Consider the following 17,580-nt stretch of genomic DNA (forward strand, 5'->3'; position numbering starts at 1 on the left):
AAAGATGTTGCTTGGTCATGGGCATCTGTGTCTAAAATGTGTTGCAAGTATAAATATTTGCTATAATAGGAAAACCTATGGGTAGGCCAATGAAGACACCAACGCATCAGGATAGAAACATGGCTTTAAATCAGAAACAGAAATGGCACAAGAAAACAAATGTAAGCAAAGAGGAGTCATTGTTTGTGACAAAACTATAAGAAACTGTCTGAATGAAACATGATTTAATAGTAAATGCCAAAGCAAAACCAGCACTATCACCTAAACAAAGGAAAACATATTTACAGTGACCTAAACAGAAGCCAAGAGTGGGATGCTACAACATTTGGTCTGGAGCTTATTGAAAAACATAAAGATGATGACATAAGCAAAATATTCTAATTTTCTCATTCATATATGATAAGGGTTTACGTGTTTGGTAAATAAAAAGAGAGATGGCAATGTCTACCTCTAGTCATTTTTTCATGATCATACATAATGATAATACATATTGCCACAGAGTGAAATGTGTTAAAGCCCCTCTTCAGAAAAGGCATATATCAATGCAGTGACGTGGCCAGAAAACAGTCAAGATCTCTGTGATTGAACATTTATGGTGTAAATTTAAATAATTGATCCATGACAAAATCAAATTCAAAGACTTTGAAAACAGCATTTTGATATGATGATATCTTCAAACAAATCATGTTTGAAACACATTTTAACAGATACAATACATCACAGCCCCGTAGAAAGACTGCTGTCTGTTGGAGAACATTTGGCTTTAATTTCAGTCCACAGCAGGCACATGCTGGTTGTCCTGTAGTAAATGTATACTCTTTGTGAGGTCTACTCATCTAGCTTGTCTGTAAAGTATATATTACTGGTCAAGTGTCAGGGGAGTAGTGGATTTCACAGTCACACTCTTTTCTTCAAAGTGTATCCTAACATGAACAGGTTGCACCAGATTGTATGATATCATCTGTCACATCCCCCATACCGCTGAGATAATCCAATCGCTTAGACCATGCCTTATGCAATCACACACTCCATCAGCATCATGACTAATGCTGGACAGTTCAGCATTGACAGTGATCATGATGAACTTCTACATTTATGATATATTTACACACACACACAAAGCTTTTTTACATTTTCATTTTATGTTAGATTTGTGGCCAAATACAGCTGCTAAATGTCAGCTCATAAAGATTCTTAACTAACAGATGTTTAGTCACTAGTCCACATCAAGTAATCATATGATGGAACTCTTAACCCTAGAGGGATACGAGGGATTTTTAACCCTGCTTGGCACAACAAGCCCAGCTATCGAAAAAAAAAACTTTTGATGTGTTTTGTATGAAAATGTTTTACTAGTCATCAGTAAGGGAAGCTATGACCACCAAAATGTTGTAATGTAGATGGCACCTGACCAGCAAAGCCAGGAGCAGAATATATATATATATATACAGATAACCTTCTGTTTTTTCTTTGTTTTTCTTAGTTTAGTAACGCTCGGAAAGGCATCCTAAAATATACATTTGCAAGTAATTTGCAGTAAATTATTAATAACTAAAAAAAACTGTAGAGACGATCGTGCGATTTTATTGGACGGACGATCTGCAGCATCCAATCAGATGTAGGCTGTACGACGGCGACAACGGAGTCCGTTACTTTTTTCGTTGCCTGTATTCGGGTAGCACCGCCTAGCGCTGTGATTGGTTACATGATACAGACTGCGGCGCTATGATTGACTACTGATAGGTGTGTCCCGTTAGAGCCGGAGCTAGCAGCCAATCCGGGTTTGGAAGGGCGGAGCTTGTCGGAAAGCGGGTGGAGTGAAAGCCGGGTTGGAGATTATGTTGTTTATGTCGCCATATCTCAGTCCTGTACGGAGTCAGTTTATCTGGATGCGTTCCACGCAGTTCAGCGCTCAGGTTCTCGCTTGGCAATGAAGAAACGATGTGAAGAAAGATGAATTAAGCCTTCGAGGCTCGAAAACGGCGAGCCTATAGTTATAGCCGCGGACAGCATGAACGGAGTAAATTAATTTACGATAAAGTAAGTTCTGAGAGCAGAGTGTGATGGGCGCCGATGGGAGCAAGACCATTAATGTGAGTAATTCAGGATATAATTCAGCACGTCGACGTCTGATAATTCTGAAATGTATTATGCAAATTATTACAACAACTTTATTAAACGATACCCCCATTTTCTTGGAAGGCTTGTACTAGATATGGGAACATTTTTGTGAGGGTTTGATTGCGTTCAGTCAGATGTATAATTTAGAATGTATAATTTAGTTGGACCACAGCGTTGCTTCATCTCATCACAGTGGTTATGCTGGAGCTCTATCTTTCCAGAACGCAGTTCAATAGCCGTGGAATGTATACCCCTCTAGCCGACGCTTAGTATGGAGCATGGTGATATCACACTCACAATCAGGTTTTCCATTCTCCATTATCTCATTGCCTCATGCCTATGTGTACATTTGAATGTTTTACCCGTTAAGGGTTCACATTTAAAGTCCCCCCCCCCCCACTACCCATTAAATTCATTGCTCATCTTATTTCATAAACAATTTTTCGTTCATTGTCTGTAACCACTTATCCAGTTCAGGGTCGCGGTGGGTCCGGAGCACAAGGCAGAGACACACCCTGGAGGTGGTGCCAGTCCTTCACAGGGCGACACACACTCACACATATGGACAATTTTGAGTCACCAATCCACCTACCAACATGTGTTTTTGGACTGTGGAAGAAAACCAGAGCACCAGGAGGAAACCCACTCAGACATGGGGAGAACACACTAAACTCCTCACAGATAGTCAACCGGAGTGGGACTTGAGCCTACAACCTCCTGGTTTTTGGAGCTGTGTGACTGCGACGCTATAACAGAACTAGGCCCAGTTTTGTTATGTGAAGGATCATATTTCTAAAGATATTTACGAAGAAAATGTAAAGAAATATCAAGTTCTCAGATACTGTACATTGCCCTTGTAATGTTCAGGATTTTTATCTACTGTTTCTAACTATTAATTATGAATTTATTATGAAACTCACGAATATACAAATAAATAATAATGAGAAAATCATGTGCAATCAGTAAATTAAGTCCTTCTCTTCAGGTAGCACTTGTTTTGCGTCAGCATTTGAATGTGTCATGTTTTTTTTCCCCTCACACAAGAGTTTTCCCAATTGCTTTCGCTGTATTAAATATGAATGTGGTTATTTTATTCCTTGTTTTTATAGTATGATTGGAGTTTGTTTTGACAGAAAGGAAAATATCAAAAACACATGGTAAATTACAGATTTAATCAGATCTGACTTGCTGTCTAAACACACCCTTAACGTATGACGTGTCACAGTGACGCACAAACTGGTGTTATCATTAAAAATTCAAGCTCTGTTGCTGCAAGCAGTGTTAAGAAATGCCAGGGGATGCTTTTAGGTCATACTCAGTAGGTCATTGTTCTATGGGAATTAATTTGGTCTGATGTAAACTAATCTAGAATAATATTTTTTTTACTCCACTTATTTTAGCACTCATTTATAGAGCTGGTAAATGAATTAAATTTTTCTTTTTCATGTGTTACAGCAGGAAAGCCACTATTCATCCAGATGGCGTGGCTTTCTCCACAGTTTGGGAGTCTCTCTGCCTTCGCCACTGTGCCGACTTGCCCCGACACGCCGGATGATTCAGGACAAGGGAGCGCGTATTCCAGAACACCTGCTGTCCTCTGTGCCCGGTCCAGAGAAACTGCGTATGGAGTGGAGTCTTCCTGGTTTCATTACCATGTTTCTGCCTGAGTTTCCACACCGCACTGTCTCTGGACATGATCATTTTCAGGTAGAGGACTATTACAGCAGAGCACTTGTTATAACAACAGTTAAAACATTCTTAACAGTTAATACATACTGTAAATACAGAGCCTTGGCACTGGTGTTGTGAGTTTTTATGTGTATGATAAATGGTTGGCTTGCCTCACCTGGAAAAGACACACATGGTCCCTGCACAAAAAAACAAATTCTACAGTTATACCAACTATACAAAGTTGCCAGGAGTCAGAACCAATTAACATGTAAATAAAAATCAAATATTCATGGGAATGGGACTTAAATCACAGTGGAATGCTTCTGGTTATGTGCATTATATAAAGTACAGTATTACAGTGTTTTGTGATGCGTTTTTCTAAAATATTCTTCATGATATGCTAACAGGTCCTGGGCTACATTGCCAAAGGATCATTTGGCCCCATTTTAAAGGTGAAGGATAAATCAAAGCATAAAACTTTTGCAGTTAAGGTAAATGTATTACTCCTACCACTTTCTAACATGATGATTAAACATATGCATGTAGCATGTAAGTCTGCAGTTCAGTATCTATACAGAACTGTTTTGGTTATTTAGGTTATCCCAAAGTCTGAAATTCTTCGCCTCGGTGTGCTGGACCAGTCTAAAGAAGAAGTGATAGTCCAGGTTAGTTCAGCTGATCAGTATTTCATTCTCTTCAGCATTTGGCTTCATTTACACTTGTGTAATGTTTATTGCATACTTTAAAATTTCAGTAATGGCACTATTGCCTGTTCCAGACTCAGCTGAAAGAACCACAGCACCGTTCAAACCTAAGATGCATATTGTGAATTACAAACATGCTAAACATAACTACTTACTGGATTGTATTATACATGGAGGGTTAATGTAAACTTTATTTCTATATCATTGCGCCACGTTTGACCCCTATGCGTGAGAAGGCAGAATTGTGACACTCCAGTGGGTCATTGACTCAGTGAGCCTGTGCGCTTGTTGTTATTTGACTGTTGCCTTGCAGCGTCAGGTCCGCCACCCTTTCGTCCATGACCTGCAGGACTGCTGGCAGACCCAGCGTCATCTCTACATTAGTGAGTGACTCAGATCCCTGTCCCCTCGGCCCAGCTCTACTCCTGATTTTCCCTTCAGAATGTCCACCTTTCCTCACTCATAATCACTGTTTTCCCAAAAGCCACCAACCTTCTTTTTTACGTGTGTTTAATCTCCTCCCTTCCTTTGGATATTTTTCTACTTTAAGGTAAATTTATGTTGAAAAATTCAATGTACACAGTTTCTCCTTTATTTCTAATGCAGTTGATCACCTTTAAAGCAAAGCACCTTTAACTAGAGTTCAGAAGAGAGAATGAACTTTCACAAATACTAGAATTCACCATTATTATTCATTCTTTTCCTAGTTATTTTGTTCACAGTTACATGTTTACCTCACAGGAAACCAAATGTACATTGGGTGCGTATAAGTCAAGGAAAGTTTCTTTGGGATCAATACGCACCCAATGTACATTTGGTTTCTTGTGAGGTAAACAACAAACTTCCTTTCATATAACAAACGTTACTCACCACTATTCTAAAAGATTTATAGCACCAAGTCTGAATTTATGAGTACATGTGTTTTGCACTTACTCATAAATTCTAACTTGATGCTATACATTTTTAGGAGCAAGTGGTGAGTAATTTATTTATTTAAGCTCATACTGTTTCTGCTGTGAATTGGGAGTTACTAAGCATTGACAAAGCAAAATAGCCCATTAGAACATATAGGCTTGAAAGTTAGTAATGGAATATAAAGAACAAAAAATATTTGTAAAAAATGTAAAATTGTATATCACATTTATTTAAACTAAAACATTATCATCGTTACTTAGCAGAAAAAAGTGTTCAGAAAATGACAGGATAAGGAGAAGACTGCATTTTCTTGGATCAGTAACTAGTGCAACAGGCAGCACTCTAGACTTATCACATTTCTGCAGATGCCAGTATATCAAGATTAATGTTAACCATACAGTAAAAATTTTGATGTGATCCTGAAAAGCCTATAAATATTTAAAGAAAATACTCATGTAAGGCAGCTATGCGGACCACTTTCACCAAACAATCGAGATGTTGGGAGTGTGCCACATCAAAATTCTCAAGGTTTTATTGCCACATTGGAAATACATCTGAAACTGTGAAATCTCTTGAAATGTCATGGTGTATGGTCAGCTTAAGGATTGGATATTATTACTAGACACTTTGTTTACTTGCTGGAAGGCCAAAAAATAGCAGGACTACAAAGTCTATGCCTGCCAAAAGGCTAAAAGTCACTTAAGTAGATTATCAGTATATAGTTACTCTCCATGGTGCTGTTTTCCCTGGAGCCAAACATTAATGTGTATTACTTTGAGTGAGTGCATGCTGTCAAAGTCAAAAAAGAGGCCAAACCTACTGTCTGTTTATACCTAAATTATGAGGAGAATTAAGGGTATTGAAAATGCACTGAGGCACAGATTAATTGCATGATAATACACCACCATAAGGACCATGCAGCGTGATTTGGAACAGGCAAGCTGCAGTTAAGCCAGTGGCACATAATCCTGGTTTGGGTGTAAAGGATATATACAAGGAAATACAGGGTGAGTTCTTTTATCTGAATACCCCATCAAGTAATGGGTGAGGGGGCTTATCTTTTAGGCTTTGAACAAGGCCGCCGTCTTGAAAGTCGCCAAATTGGATAAGGGCAGGTTTATCCAAAGGGAAGGTTGTCATGCAGCATATATAAAAAAAATCAGAGGGTGTCCTGTGATTTTTGACTTGCCCTTTATACAGTCACATCAGAATATTTTGTATCATGTATATGTATTATGTATAAGTAAATGCACTGTCCATTCCCTCAGATCTACTGACCATATCACGTCAGTGTCACTGCGCTGCTGAGATTGATCCAACAGCCAAATCATACCTGCTCTGGGTTATGACCAATGAACAACAGGATGGAATCTGGCAAGCAAAATACGCAGAGCTGTAAAAGAGGGACTGCAGTCAGTAATTGTATGAATCATGAAACTAAGCCTCCCCAAATCAAACAACACTACCAGTCTGTGAGAGTGAGTCTACCATGGCCTTCATCTGAGACATGAGAAAACAGCTTTGAGGAGAATGCTAATTTCCAATTATATCATTTAGTTAGCATCTTGCTGAGTGATAGGTGGAGAGGGATGGCCATCCAACAAACCCAGAGACAGCAAAGCTCTTGTGTGATCTTAAACTCCTGAGTCTTAAATGCAGAGGCATAACTGGGTATCAAACAAATGATTTACCCAGTTTATATTTATATATTAGTTTATATGCAATACACATGGTATAAAAATCCTCATCTAACTGATCTACAGTACTATATAAAATTCTGAGACCCTCATGTAATGTGTGAGGAGGCCTATGTCTTGTAAGCTACGCCACCTTGAAAGCCAAATTATTGGATCATGGGCAAGTTTTTCAGATGGGAAGGTGGTCATGTAGCCTATCAAAGAAATAAAAGGGTGCGACGTTTGACTCACCTTGTATGTGTGTATATATATATATATATATATATATATATATATATATATATATATACATGCAGGGTGAGTACATACATACATGACCACCTTCCCATCTGAAAAACTGATGGGGGTGGGGGTGCTCTGGGGTGGCCAGTGCATGGCTGAAGTGGGACAACTCGAAATCACAAAATTTTGTAGGACAGGGGACTTACAGGCTATAAATAAGAGCTGCTGAATTAGACTGGTGATGAGAAAGGAGTAAGTACTGCTGAATATAAGGAATGCAGTCTTTGAATATGACCCCAGTCTTACCCTTCAGCACAAAACCCAAACACCATCACATCCTTGTTCAAACCTTGGTATTTTATTCCCTGTATTAGCAAACTGTGTGTTTTTTCCATTTCCAGTTGTAGCAATTTCTTCCATGGTACCAGCGTTGAGGCCAAACTGTTATTATTCCACTGTTGTTCACTATTCGACTCCTGATTTTCACCCATCTATTTAGACAATAGGACTGTCCCCTACTAAGGATGCACCGCAAAATAAAGGCTAATAAATTAAAAGCACTGTATGTTAGAACTTGAAACATAAACCTTGAAGCAATATTCATATTCATCTTCTTCGTTTTTCGGCTGCTCCCGTCCAGGGTCGCTACAGCAGACCAACCGTGATCCTCACACTGATCTGGCAAAGGTTTTACGCCAGATGCCCTTCCTGATGCAACTCCCCCTATTTATTTTTGCTTGTATGTGATAATTGTATGGAAATTATATGTTAGTTTCTAAGTAAGATTCTCCAGAATGGAGTGTTTCATATTACAGCACTCTGAAATGGTTTAATTATAAGGGAACTTTTAAATATTGGTGGAACTTTTTAAACTTTGATGCTTATACCACATATGGTCCAGCTATAATTTTAAATGTAAATGCAAAAATAAATAAATACTTTAAGAAAATATATAACAAATGCAGTTAGTTTGACAAGCTGATTAGTGAAGTAGTCCACTTAGAGGGGACAGTCCTAATAGATCATGTGTGAAGAAGACTGCATGCTAGTGTGCTTTTAGGTTCAGTTGATTTCTGCATTCTGGGTTTAACTGGGACATGTTTTGTTTTGTTTTCCCCTCACTCTGTGTCTTTTTGTAGAGATGTGGATGTGGATCTGAACGTATCATGTGTGTTTATCTGTGATTGAGACAGATGGCGTTGACAGATGTGCTGGTTTCAGTTTGGTCATCTGCCAGCGTAACAGACATGAAGTCTCTCTGTGTGTGTGTGTGTGTGTTTGTGAAAGTGATTGAGTTGTGGGTTTTATAGGACTAGCCAAAACCATATCTTAGAGGCTTAGAATACTTGAAAGCAAGTACTGCTTCTCAAGTTCACCATTTTGAGTTTAGTCTGTCAGAACCGATACACTTCCATTTTAAGTTGTTAAGAAATCATTTATTTCCAATCAATTTTTGGATTGAAACAATTGCTTTTTTTCCCCACTTTGTCAGAGGAACCCATTACAATCACTCACTCTCACTTTTTAAATGCATATAGCTGTATTTATAGTAATAGGTATAATTATACTAGCAACCTCATTTGAGCTTTACCTAAAAGTTAATCAGTGTAATTTTGAAAAATTCAACAAGTCTGTTTTATTTAATTATCACATATGAAATTTGCAGTTATGATATTGAAAAGGAAAAAGGCCATTTGATGTTTCCCAAAAATCATTCACTGCCTTAACTCCTAAGACCAGTACTTTAGTGGGCATATCTATTTTAGATATATAAAGTGGTACTGGTAGTGAAATATGAAGCCTGTAATATATAGTTCTGATTAAAATGTAAATATTATTGTGATCCATATAAATTACATGTATTATTTCATTAATACATGCTGATGTTAGCCTCCTCTGTCATTTGCATATTTTTAGAAAAAAAGCAATAATATCCTAATATATATGTTTATAATAAAACAAATATTATTTCAGTATCCCAATGAACACTATAATTTTGTATGTATATATATATAATTGTATACAAGAAACACTTGAAATATATCTGTCTGTTTGTAATGAATGAGTATAATATAAAGTTTCACTTTTTGAATGGAATTACTGAAATAATTCAACTTTTTCATGATATTCTAATTTTGTGACCAGCACCTGTATAATTATGAGCAAACGCCTGTCATTAATTTACAACATATTCTAAACTATATTAGCTATATTTTGTTTATTATTATTATTACACATATCAAGTTTAAATGTTCCGGCTGAAATAAAACAAATAGCACTGTGTAATGAATGAATACTCGAGTATTCACATTATTGGTTATAGTTGTAATATTTGTGTATGTGTAAATGTATGTCTGGCCAACTGGTTGGCTTGCTGTGTACATGTCTGTGTTTCATACCTGTCCCTTCGAACCTCCATATACTTCCCTGTTTGTTTGTTAGATGGTAAATTTTAGTAACATTTTACCTTTTTTCCCCCTAGTGTGTGACTACTGCAGCACTGGGGATTTATACACTTACTGGGTGATGATTGGTCTGTTTGGGGAGAAGGAAGTGAAGGTATTTGCTGCTGAGCTCGGCTCTGCTCTTGGTATGTATGATTCTATACACATCACACTGACACTTTAAATTCCTCACATGATGTAAAAGCAGGGTTTGGACTGGCTACATAAATATTTGCATGAAAAAACTTACAGGCCCTCATCTACTTAGAAGTTATTTAAAATGATGGTTTGGCCAAAGATCAAATGTCCAATCTACATAACAAATAATGACATATTTACTTAAAGCTGTGTTGCTCTGTTAAATATCCAGTCTCAACAACTGTTATCTATTGCAGAGTTGACCACAACTGTTTAGATTTTGTTGTACTTTAATTGCTAACTGCATGTCTGCACATCTGTGTTTATTCACTTCAGTGTGCCAGGTTTGATCTCTCTTGGGAATCAATCTTTTGAAAGAAAATACTAGGCCAGTATTTAATGCATTGTTGCTGGAATTAATTTTGAGTTCAAGAAATTTCTTTAAAGAATTTGGTGACTAGTAAAAGAGTTATCATCTTATGTTTTTTTTTTTTTTTTTTTTTTTTTTTTTGTAGCCACATATTCCTAGAGCTGATTAATATTTCTATGAACATGTACATAAACATATGTCTCAATGCAGAGAACTGGTTCATGGGTAAGCATACCTCACATTGCAGGGCCTTGCAGGACACTCAGTGTGCATTGTAAATGCTTATTGGCAAGACCCAAATTATATCCAAACCAGAATTAAAACAAAATCAAATGGAGTTATAAAACTCGTCCAAACCAGAATTAAAACAAAATCAAATGGAGTTATAAAACTCGGTTTTAAATTTAGTGCCGATTGATATGAATGCAATATATAATGGGTTAATTAAACATTTTACCTTAATTACAATTAATAAAAATCACTGGCAAGGACTGTACTGTAAATATGCCCAAGTATTAAAACCATGATATTTTTTCTAATGTTGCTGGGAGCTCTTTTTTCTTTTATTTATTTATTTTTTTCTTTCATGCGCTGTTCACATTTGGTGATGTGATTGTGCTTCAAGTTCTGAAACAGACTTTGTTCGCTGAAACTCTTTTCTGTCAGCGTTTACATTTAACTTCATTATGATCAGAGTTGTCTTCATTAAGTCAAAACATGTCCAAAACATTTTTCTTTGGTACGAGCTGCTCAAGTTGCTCGGTTGGCCTCTGTGTTTAAGATCTCCTCACATGACTACTACTGTGGTTTGAAGTAGATGTTTAATGATTTCATGAACACACTGAGGGGACATATTAACAGTATTTAAAAAAAGTTGGAAAAGAATTAAAAGAAAAATCAGAATATTAGCTTTAGGGAAGATACGTTTTTTTTTCCATTTTCAATTAATTACCTGGCCCTATTTGAAATATTACAAAAATAAAATTTGTTATTTGTGCATAAGGGAGATACATGAGAATTTCTTCTTCATTTTTTGTACATTATGGTTTGTAAAGATGTTCAGGTATGTGAGCAGATGAGTACAAGTATGATTCTGCCTTTATGTGTCACATACAGAATAATGTGAGGCCTTTTAGTCTCGTTTATTTACACAAACTGCATCTCGACTACACAAAATGAATAATGTATTTTTGTCACGTGATACGACTCACTGTGCATTCAGCTCCTGGGGGCATGTTTAACCTAGTGAAGCCTAAGCCTTAAAAGCTATATACAGAGTGAAATTTGAATGGATGAACTTACTCTAAAATAAATGTAATTTCACATGATTCTAATAAATACTGTAAGGTCACATGACAATGAGTAACATTATACCATACATTTACTTACATAAATTAATTCTCAATTGCAGGGTTTCTTCATGATTTTGGGATCATCCACCGTGACGTTAAGGTCAGTACTCTCCTAAGGGGGTGTCTTGGAGTAAACGTTGATGATATAAGCAAATCTTTCTGAAAATCAAGACTCTTAACAGGCGCAACAGTTGTGCATCAGATACTGTATCTTTCACAACATTTTCTGCATGCTACACCATGCTGTTATACCAAACTGACTTTATATCATTTGAGAAATATTGTTGAAGTAAGGCTTTAATTCCTCACAGTGATGCAGAGATGCTACTAGCAGGATTGATTACTGTAATGCTTTTTTAACTGTGCATTCAATACAACTCCAAAAAGGTCCAAACACAACAGCTTATATAACTGTTTTACTTCACAGAATATACCTCTATTTCTATGGCAGCATGTAATATTTGAGCTGCTTCATATATGAAAAGTACTCAATGCATACATTTTTCAATAATTATTACACAAGTTCTTAGTTGATCACGTGTTATGTGTATCATGCCGTTATGTGTATTTTTTTTTTTTTTGTTTGTTTTTCCTTTGTGTTAGATGGAGAACATCCTCTTAACAGATCAAGGTAAGGCATGTAATCTGCACAGCATCCACTAGAGGGAGATATTGTTCTTTTCTGAAAGCATAGAACCTTCCAGAATTAAGGCTAAATGTTTGTAAGATATCTCAGATATCGTTAATCTTTGGTACATACAGATGTCAGTCGAATTGGCAATGTTAATAATGATGGTTTTAGTATGGTGCTAAAAAAAAGTGAACCATTTTTATTAATATAGTCATATATATATATATATATATATGTGTGTGTGTGTTAAAATATATAAAAAAATATATAAATATATATATAATATACCAGCACAAACGTGCAACCAAACAAAATAATTATAATAATCTTTAATCAGATATTCTAACATTATAACATATGAAATGACCTTGAAGCCATTTGATCAGTGCTGGCAGAAAAACAGTAATGTACAGTGAACAACATATCAATTCATTCATTCATTCATTGTCTGTAACCACTTATTCACTTCAAGGTCACAGTGGGAACAGTGCAGTGAACATATATCTTCACTACCTGTTTGTGTTAAAGCCTTAGAATACTGTGATAATTAAGTGACCTTATATGGATGTGTCATAGGCCATTTACGGCTGGCTGATTTTGGTCTGTCTCGACGGCTGGAGCGAGGAGGGAGGGCGTTCACCATCTGTGGCACTATTCAGTACATGGGTAATTTTATTACATGAGAAATACAGACAAAACCATGGTTGAAATATGCAATGATATAAACAGCTTATTGTATCATTAATTCATTGCAAATGTGTCCATCATTTTATCTGAATAACACTAGACATGGCTAATAATGTATTTGTGACCCTATACAATTAAAATCCAGGCTATTTTCTTTAGTCTTACAAAAGCATCCTCCTCCCCAATAGCTCCTGAAGTGCTGAGTGGTGGTCCATACAGCCATGCTGCTGATTGGTGGTCTCTTGGCATCCTGCTCTTTGCATTGGCCACTGGGAAGGTGAGGTCAGAAAACATATCGCTGCCATGTGACTGCATCATGGTGCAGTCTGTACTATTCTCAGAGATGGCTGAGTACATATTTTTGGGACATTCATACAAACTGTTGGTTTAGCCTTAAAATATACAGTTTCTTACTATAAAAAATTCCCAAGCCAACATATGTTTGGAATCTGAGGTCTAAGTGGTTTAAAATTTTTGACTCTACACTTAATACACGTAATGATGCTCTTTTTGTATAAAAACATGCAGTTTGGTGTTATTTAAGACAATATCCATCATATGCTCAGTAAGGCATATTGGGACAAAGTATAACAGCAATAAATAATAATGTAAATTGCTTCTGCTATATCAAATAAAACTGTATCAATAAAATTGACAGTTGTATGTTGAATGGCTAAAAGTAGTATTAGCTTCAGCCATCAGGATCTGCATGTTCATCCAGATTTTTTTCAAATTAATTACCTTCAGATATTCATCTTTGATTTTGAACCATGTACCATTGAAAAAGCAGTAGAAATTGACTTCATACTGAGGAAATATCTCACTGCATTGGCTTTCTGTTTCAGTTCCCTGTGCCTCCTGAGCCGGATCACTGCAGCATGCTGAGGAAGGTGCGGTGCTTCCCCTATGAGATGCCCAGAAGCTTCTCTCCACCGTTTGCTCTTCTCCTCACAGAGGTGAGACCTATTTCCTGGGAGTCAAACGTTCACAGGAAATCACATTAAATAAACTTGATGTAGATTTTATGACGGTGGTTTTTAAGATGAAGCCCAATACTCTTAAATCTGTTAAAGTAGGACTGAAAAATGTAAGGAACTGATTATTTTTCTCTTAACTATGTGATTAAACTAGAGAAGACTAAAGACATTATAATTTTTTAAAAAATAAATAAATACACCAATATTTTTTGGGGGATATTTTCCCTGTTTGACCCCTCCACAGCTCTTGTGTAAGACCCCAACAAGACGTCTTCGAACTTTGGAGCGCTTCAAGCGTCAGACCTTTTTTCGTGGAACATCCTTTGACTCACAGATGCTGCAGAAGATACCCATGGAGCTGATTCTGGAGCTGAAAAAGAGACCGGACCGTCCTGCCAAAGCCCGCCGAGGCCTCACCTTGGACCCCTTCCCCAACTTTGACTGTGATTTTCTTGTAGATACCCCCTCAGCCCCAGAGATGTCCCCCACATTGGCCAACATTGAACTAGTAGAGGCCCTCATTCAAAGCCATGTATCTCAGGGCTGTATTCCACAGGAGGAAGTGTTTGTGTAGTATCAAAAATCATGTCCTTTATCATTAACTTTCACAGCTACTCATGCCTAATAACTGATTTTGGGGTTGAATCTTAACAGCTTTTTTTTTAATGATATATAATTTAATCACACAAAATACTCCCAGTTCAATGTTCAGAAAGTGCATTTGCAAATGTGCCTTGATGCTACTAATCATATTATCATATTATTCTAAATCATCTATATATATATATATATATATATAAATCTATATATTTACTTTGTTCAAAGATAGAGCTTCGTGTTACTAAATCTTCTTTCCCACCAAATTGTTACACAAGGTTATTCTAATAGGTCTTTTTGTGATGCAAGAATTATGCAATAATTATTAGATTCATATGCATCCTTTTAAATTTTTGCATGACATATAACACTTAAACAGACACAGTAGGTAAACTGGAAAATGTTTTATGGTATTAACATATTTTAATTGTGGATTGTTCTGAGTTCATATCAAGGCTGCATTATTGCACATTTTGCACTGTATGTATATTTTGTCCTCATTGTTCATGTAAACTGACTGTTTGCAAATAATCTTCCTGCACATATTTGAGGCCTGTGTCTCTGTCTAGCTACAATGACTGCTGCCATTGTTAAAGGAAATCTCCCAACAACACCCTTTTCAGATACTACCACTTACTTAGGCCTGTTTTTGAAGAACAGCAAAAAAAGTAAATAAATCCCTTGCAAACTCAGCTGGACCTAGTCAAAGGAAACAATCCTGACCCATTTTCTAGAACCTCCGTGGAATGCATATGCATGAAGAAAAGCGTTTTAGGCCTATATACCATTTTTACACCAAATGTTTTATCTAAAACATCTAAGTCTTTATCTACAACACATTATGTCCTAAAGTTTCTACACACTTTTTCAACTGTGGGAACTGAGCTATATTAAGCTGCATCCATTACAAACAGAGGTGTTCAATTGTGATCACAAATCGTGTGTACTTTCCATTTTCTAGTAGAAAAGCACTTCCAATAACATGGTGTGTTCTGGAGCATCTGCACATGAACCGAATGTCAACCTGCCCAGTGTCAGGTGTTGACTAGAGGGGTATAAAGACACAAACGTTGAGCTAGAGATGTAAAACTTTGTTTTCTTGAGCTCCATTCAATACAGGATGAGCTGAGCTGGTGCCAAGTAAGTGATGCCCTGCCATGGACTGTCGCCCTGTCCAGGGTGTGTTCCTGCCTTGTGCTCAATGATTCTGTGTAGGCTCTGGATCCACTGTAAACCTGAACAGGAAGAAGCGGTTACGGAAAATGAATGAAGATTAATGCAATTACTGCACCAAATCAGTTATTACCTCTGTGTTAATGGCCTTTATTTCAGAAGAAATGTCGGATTAACAGGTGTCTGTAAACCTTTTGACAAAAAGTGTATATTTCTTACATTTTGCAGAGTGCTACTGTACCTTTGCTTTGAGCAATTACACAATTTGTAAAGTGAATTATACATATGTAAAATATTCCTGGGTTTCTCAACTATTTGGTCTCACAATTCTCAGGGTTTTTGTAAATAACACCTTAACATAAACAGCCTGAAATAGAAACTTTAAGATTATGATGCCCACCAATGGACACCTCCACGTTTGCATACTATATTCAGAATTATATTGTCACAGCTCTTTTGCCTAATGTAATTTTGTGTTTTAAAATGTGTTTACAAAATAAAATGAGAACATTTTTTGTAAAATCTGAAGGAGCTAAAATAGTAAATGTAATAATGTATAAGAAAAAAAAGCAATTTAAAAGAAAATGCTTATGTACTTTAGCTTACTCATCTCCCATTGCATCATGCAGACATTTGGGGTCGATTCACCTTGCTTAAGGTCATAATGGAGCATCAGGATGTTATCAGCTGAGATCAAGAGCTAAAGCCCAGGATTATTTCTTTCTAGGCACTTCTTTGACCAGTGAATTACCAGACGTAAGATGTAACTTCCTTCTTGGATATAATTTAAATCATCTTCTCAGAACAGGGCCTGGTTGCATCTATGCATGCATAGCTCTGTTTTGTTAGATGTTTGTCAGGGTGTTGTTTGTCATGTGCATTTTTGTGTCCATGTGACTATTTTTTTTTTACTTAAAATTAAAGGCATAATTTTTGACGTTAATTATGTGACATGTGACTTAGAATTTTACTACGGATTATTAAAATATTATTCCAAATAATTTACCATATTCTTTGCTTGATGACTCCTTCATGACTCAGCATTCCTTTTTTCCTCCATCTCTTTACTTCCTGTTCCCAAAAACAGGGGATATATATATATATATATATATATATATATATATATATATATATATATATATATATATATATAACAAGACACAAAAAGCACGTTTTTTACAGTATTTGGCAACTCTGGCTATCTAAGTGTGCACGCAAACATTTCAAACATTTTAGTCAATAGGTAAACAGTAAAAAAAAAAAAAGGGCTTGACATTTTTACAATTAATAGGAGGAACATTACAAATAACCACCACATTTTGACGTTCTGTGTAGTTTTGGAGTACTGTCTCATAATATAGGGATGTGTCGTTCGGGAATGAGTCGGTTCTTTAAAACGACTGGACAATGGAACCGACTCACATTACTTTTCTAAATATGCCGTGCAAATCCATTTAGGAAATACGTTGGTTCATTTCACAGTAAGGCACTTCTCAACTCTGGTCTAAAATTATCCAGCTATCGCAAAAATTCTGGGAGTTAATCCTGGTAATTTAGGCTTCGACTGTGTCTGAAAGAGCTGGCATAGACATTCCACTTGGACAGGTCTCTTTGAACCAGCTAATAATCCAAAACAGCCCCTGACCTCCAACACCTATGCCTTCTAATCCGGTTTTATTAGCATCCAAACGTGTCTTGATTTGGATTTCACCTGATACCATGATTACGAATGTGTTTTAGAGATGAACACAAATGTTGGCAGTGTTCCCTTTAAAAGGCCAAATAGGCTAGAATAACAATCATTTTGTTAATTAGTTAATTAGAAAACGTTAATATCAATCAGCTTGGATAGTTTTGGGGATAATCCCGTTGGATGAAGAG

The 17,580-nt window shown here is 36.5% G+C and overlaps 1 protein-coding gene across 1 annotated transcript; it reads left to right on the forward strand.

Moving 5' to 3' along the window:
- Positions 1-1,881: 1,881 nt before the first annotated feature.
- Positions 1,882-16,557, forward strand: rskrb (ribosomal protein S6 kinase related b). Its single transcript, XM_066646350.1, has 12 exons — positions 1,882-2,093; positions 3,577-3,828; positions 4,200-4,283; positions 4,389-4,457; positions 4,810-4,879; positions 9,813-9,920; positions 11,694-11,734; positions 12,238-12,265; positions 12,842-12,931; positions 13,141-13,229; positions 13,798-13,908; positions 14,174-16,557. The coding sequence occupies exons 1-12, from the start codon at positions 2,064-2,066 to the stop codon at positions 14,501-14,503; spliced, it is 1,302 nt and encodes a 433-aa protein (XP_066502447.1). The 5' UTR covers positions 1,882-2,063; the 3' UTR covers positions 14,504-16,557.
- The last annotated feature ends 1,023 nt before the right edge of the window (positions 16,558-17,580 follow it).

The sequence above is a fragment of the Hoplias malabaricus genome, chromosome 15 (assembly GCF_029633855.1).
Source record: "Hoplias malabaricus isolate fHopMal1 chromosome 15, fHopMal1.hap1, whole genome shotgun sequence".
Taxonomy (NCBI): domain Eukaryota; kingdom Metazoa; phylum Chordata; class Actinopteri; order Characiformes; family Erythrinidae; genus Hoplias; species Hoplias malabaricus.

Excerpts from the sequence above, each read along its gene's own strand:
- rskrb (XM_066646350.1), top strand. The coding sequence starts at position 2,064 with ATGGGCGCCGATGGGAGCAAGACCATTAAT. Across the intron at positions 4,458-4,809 it reads AAGAAGAAGTGATAGTCCAG|CGTCAGGTCCGCCACCCTTT; the intron begins GTTAGTTCAGCT and ends GTTGCCTTGCAG. Across the intron at positions 11,735-12,237 it reads TCATCCACCGTGACGTTAAG|ATGGAGAACATCCTCTTAAC; the intron begins GTCAGTACTCTC and ends CCTTTGTGTTAG.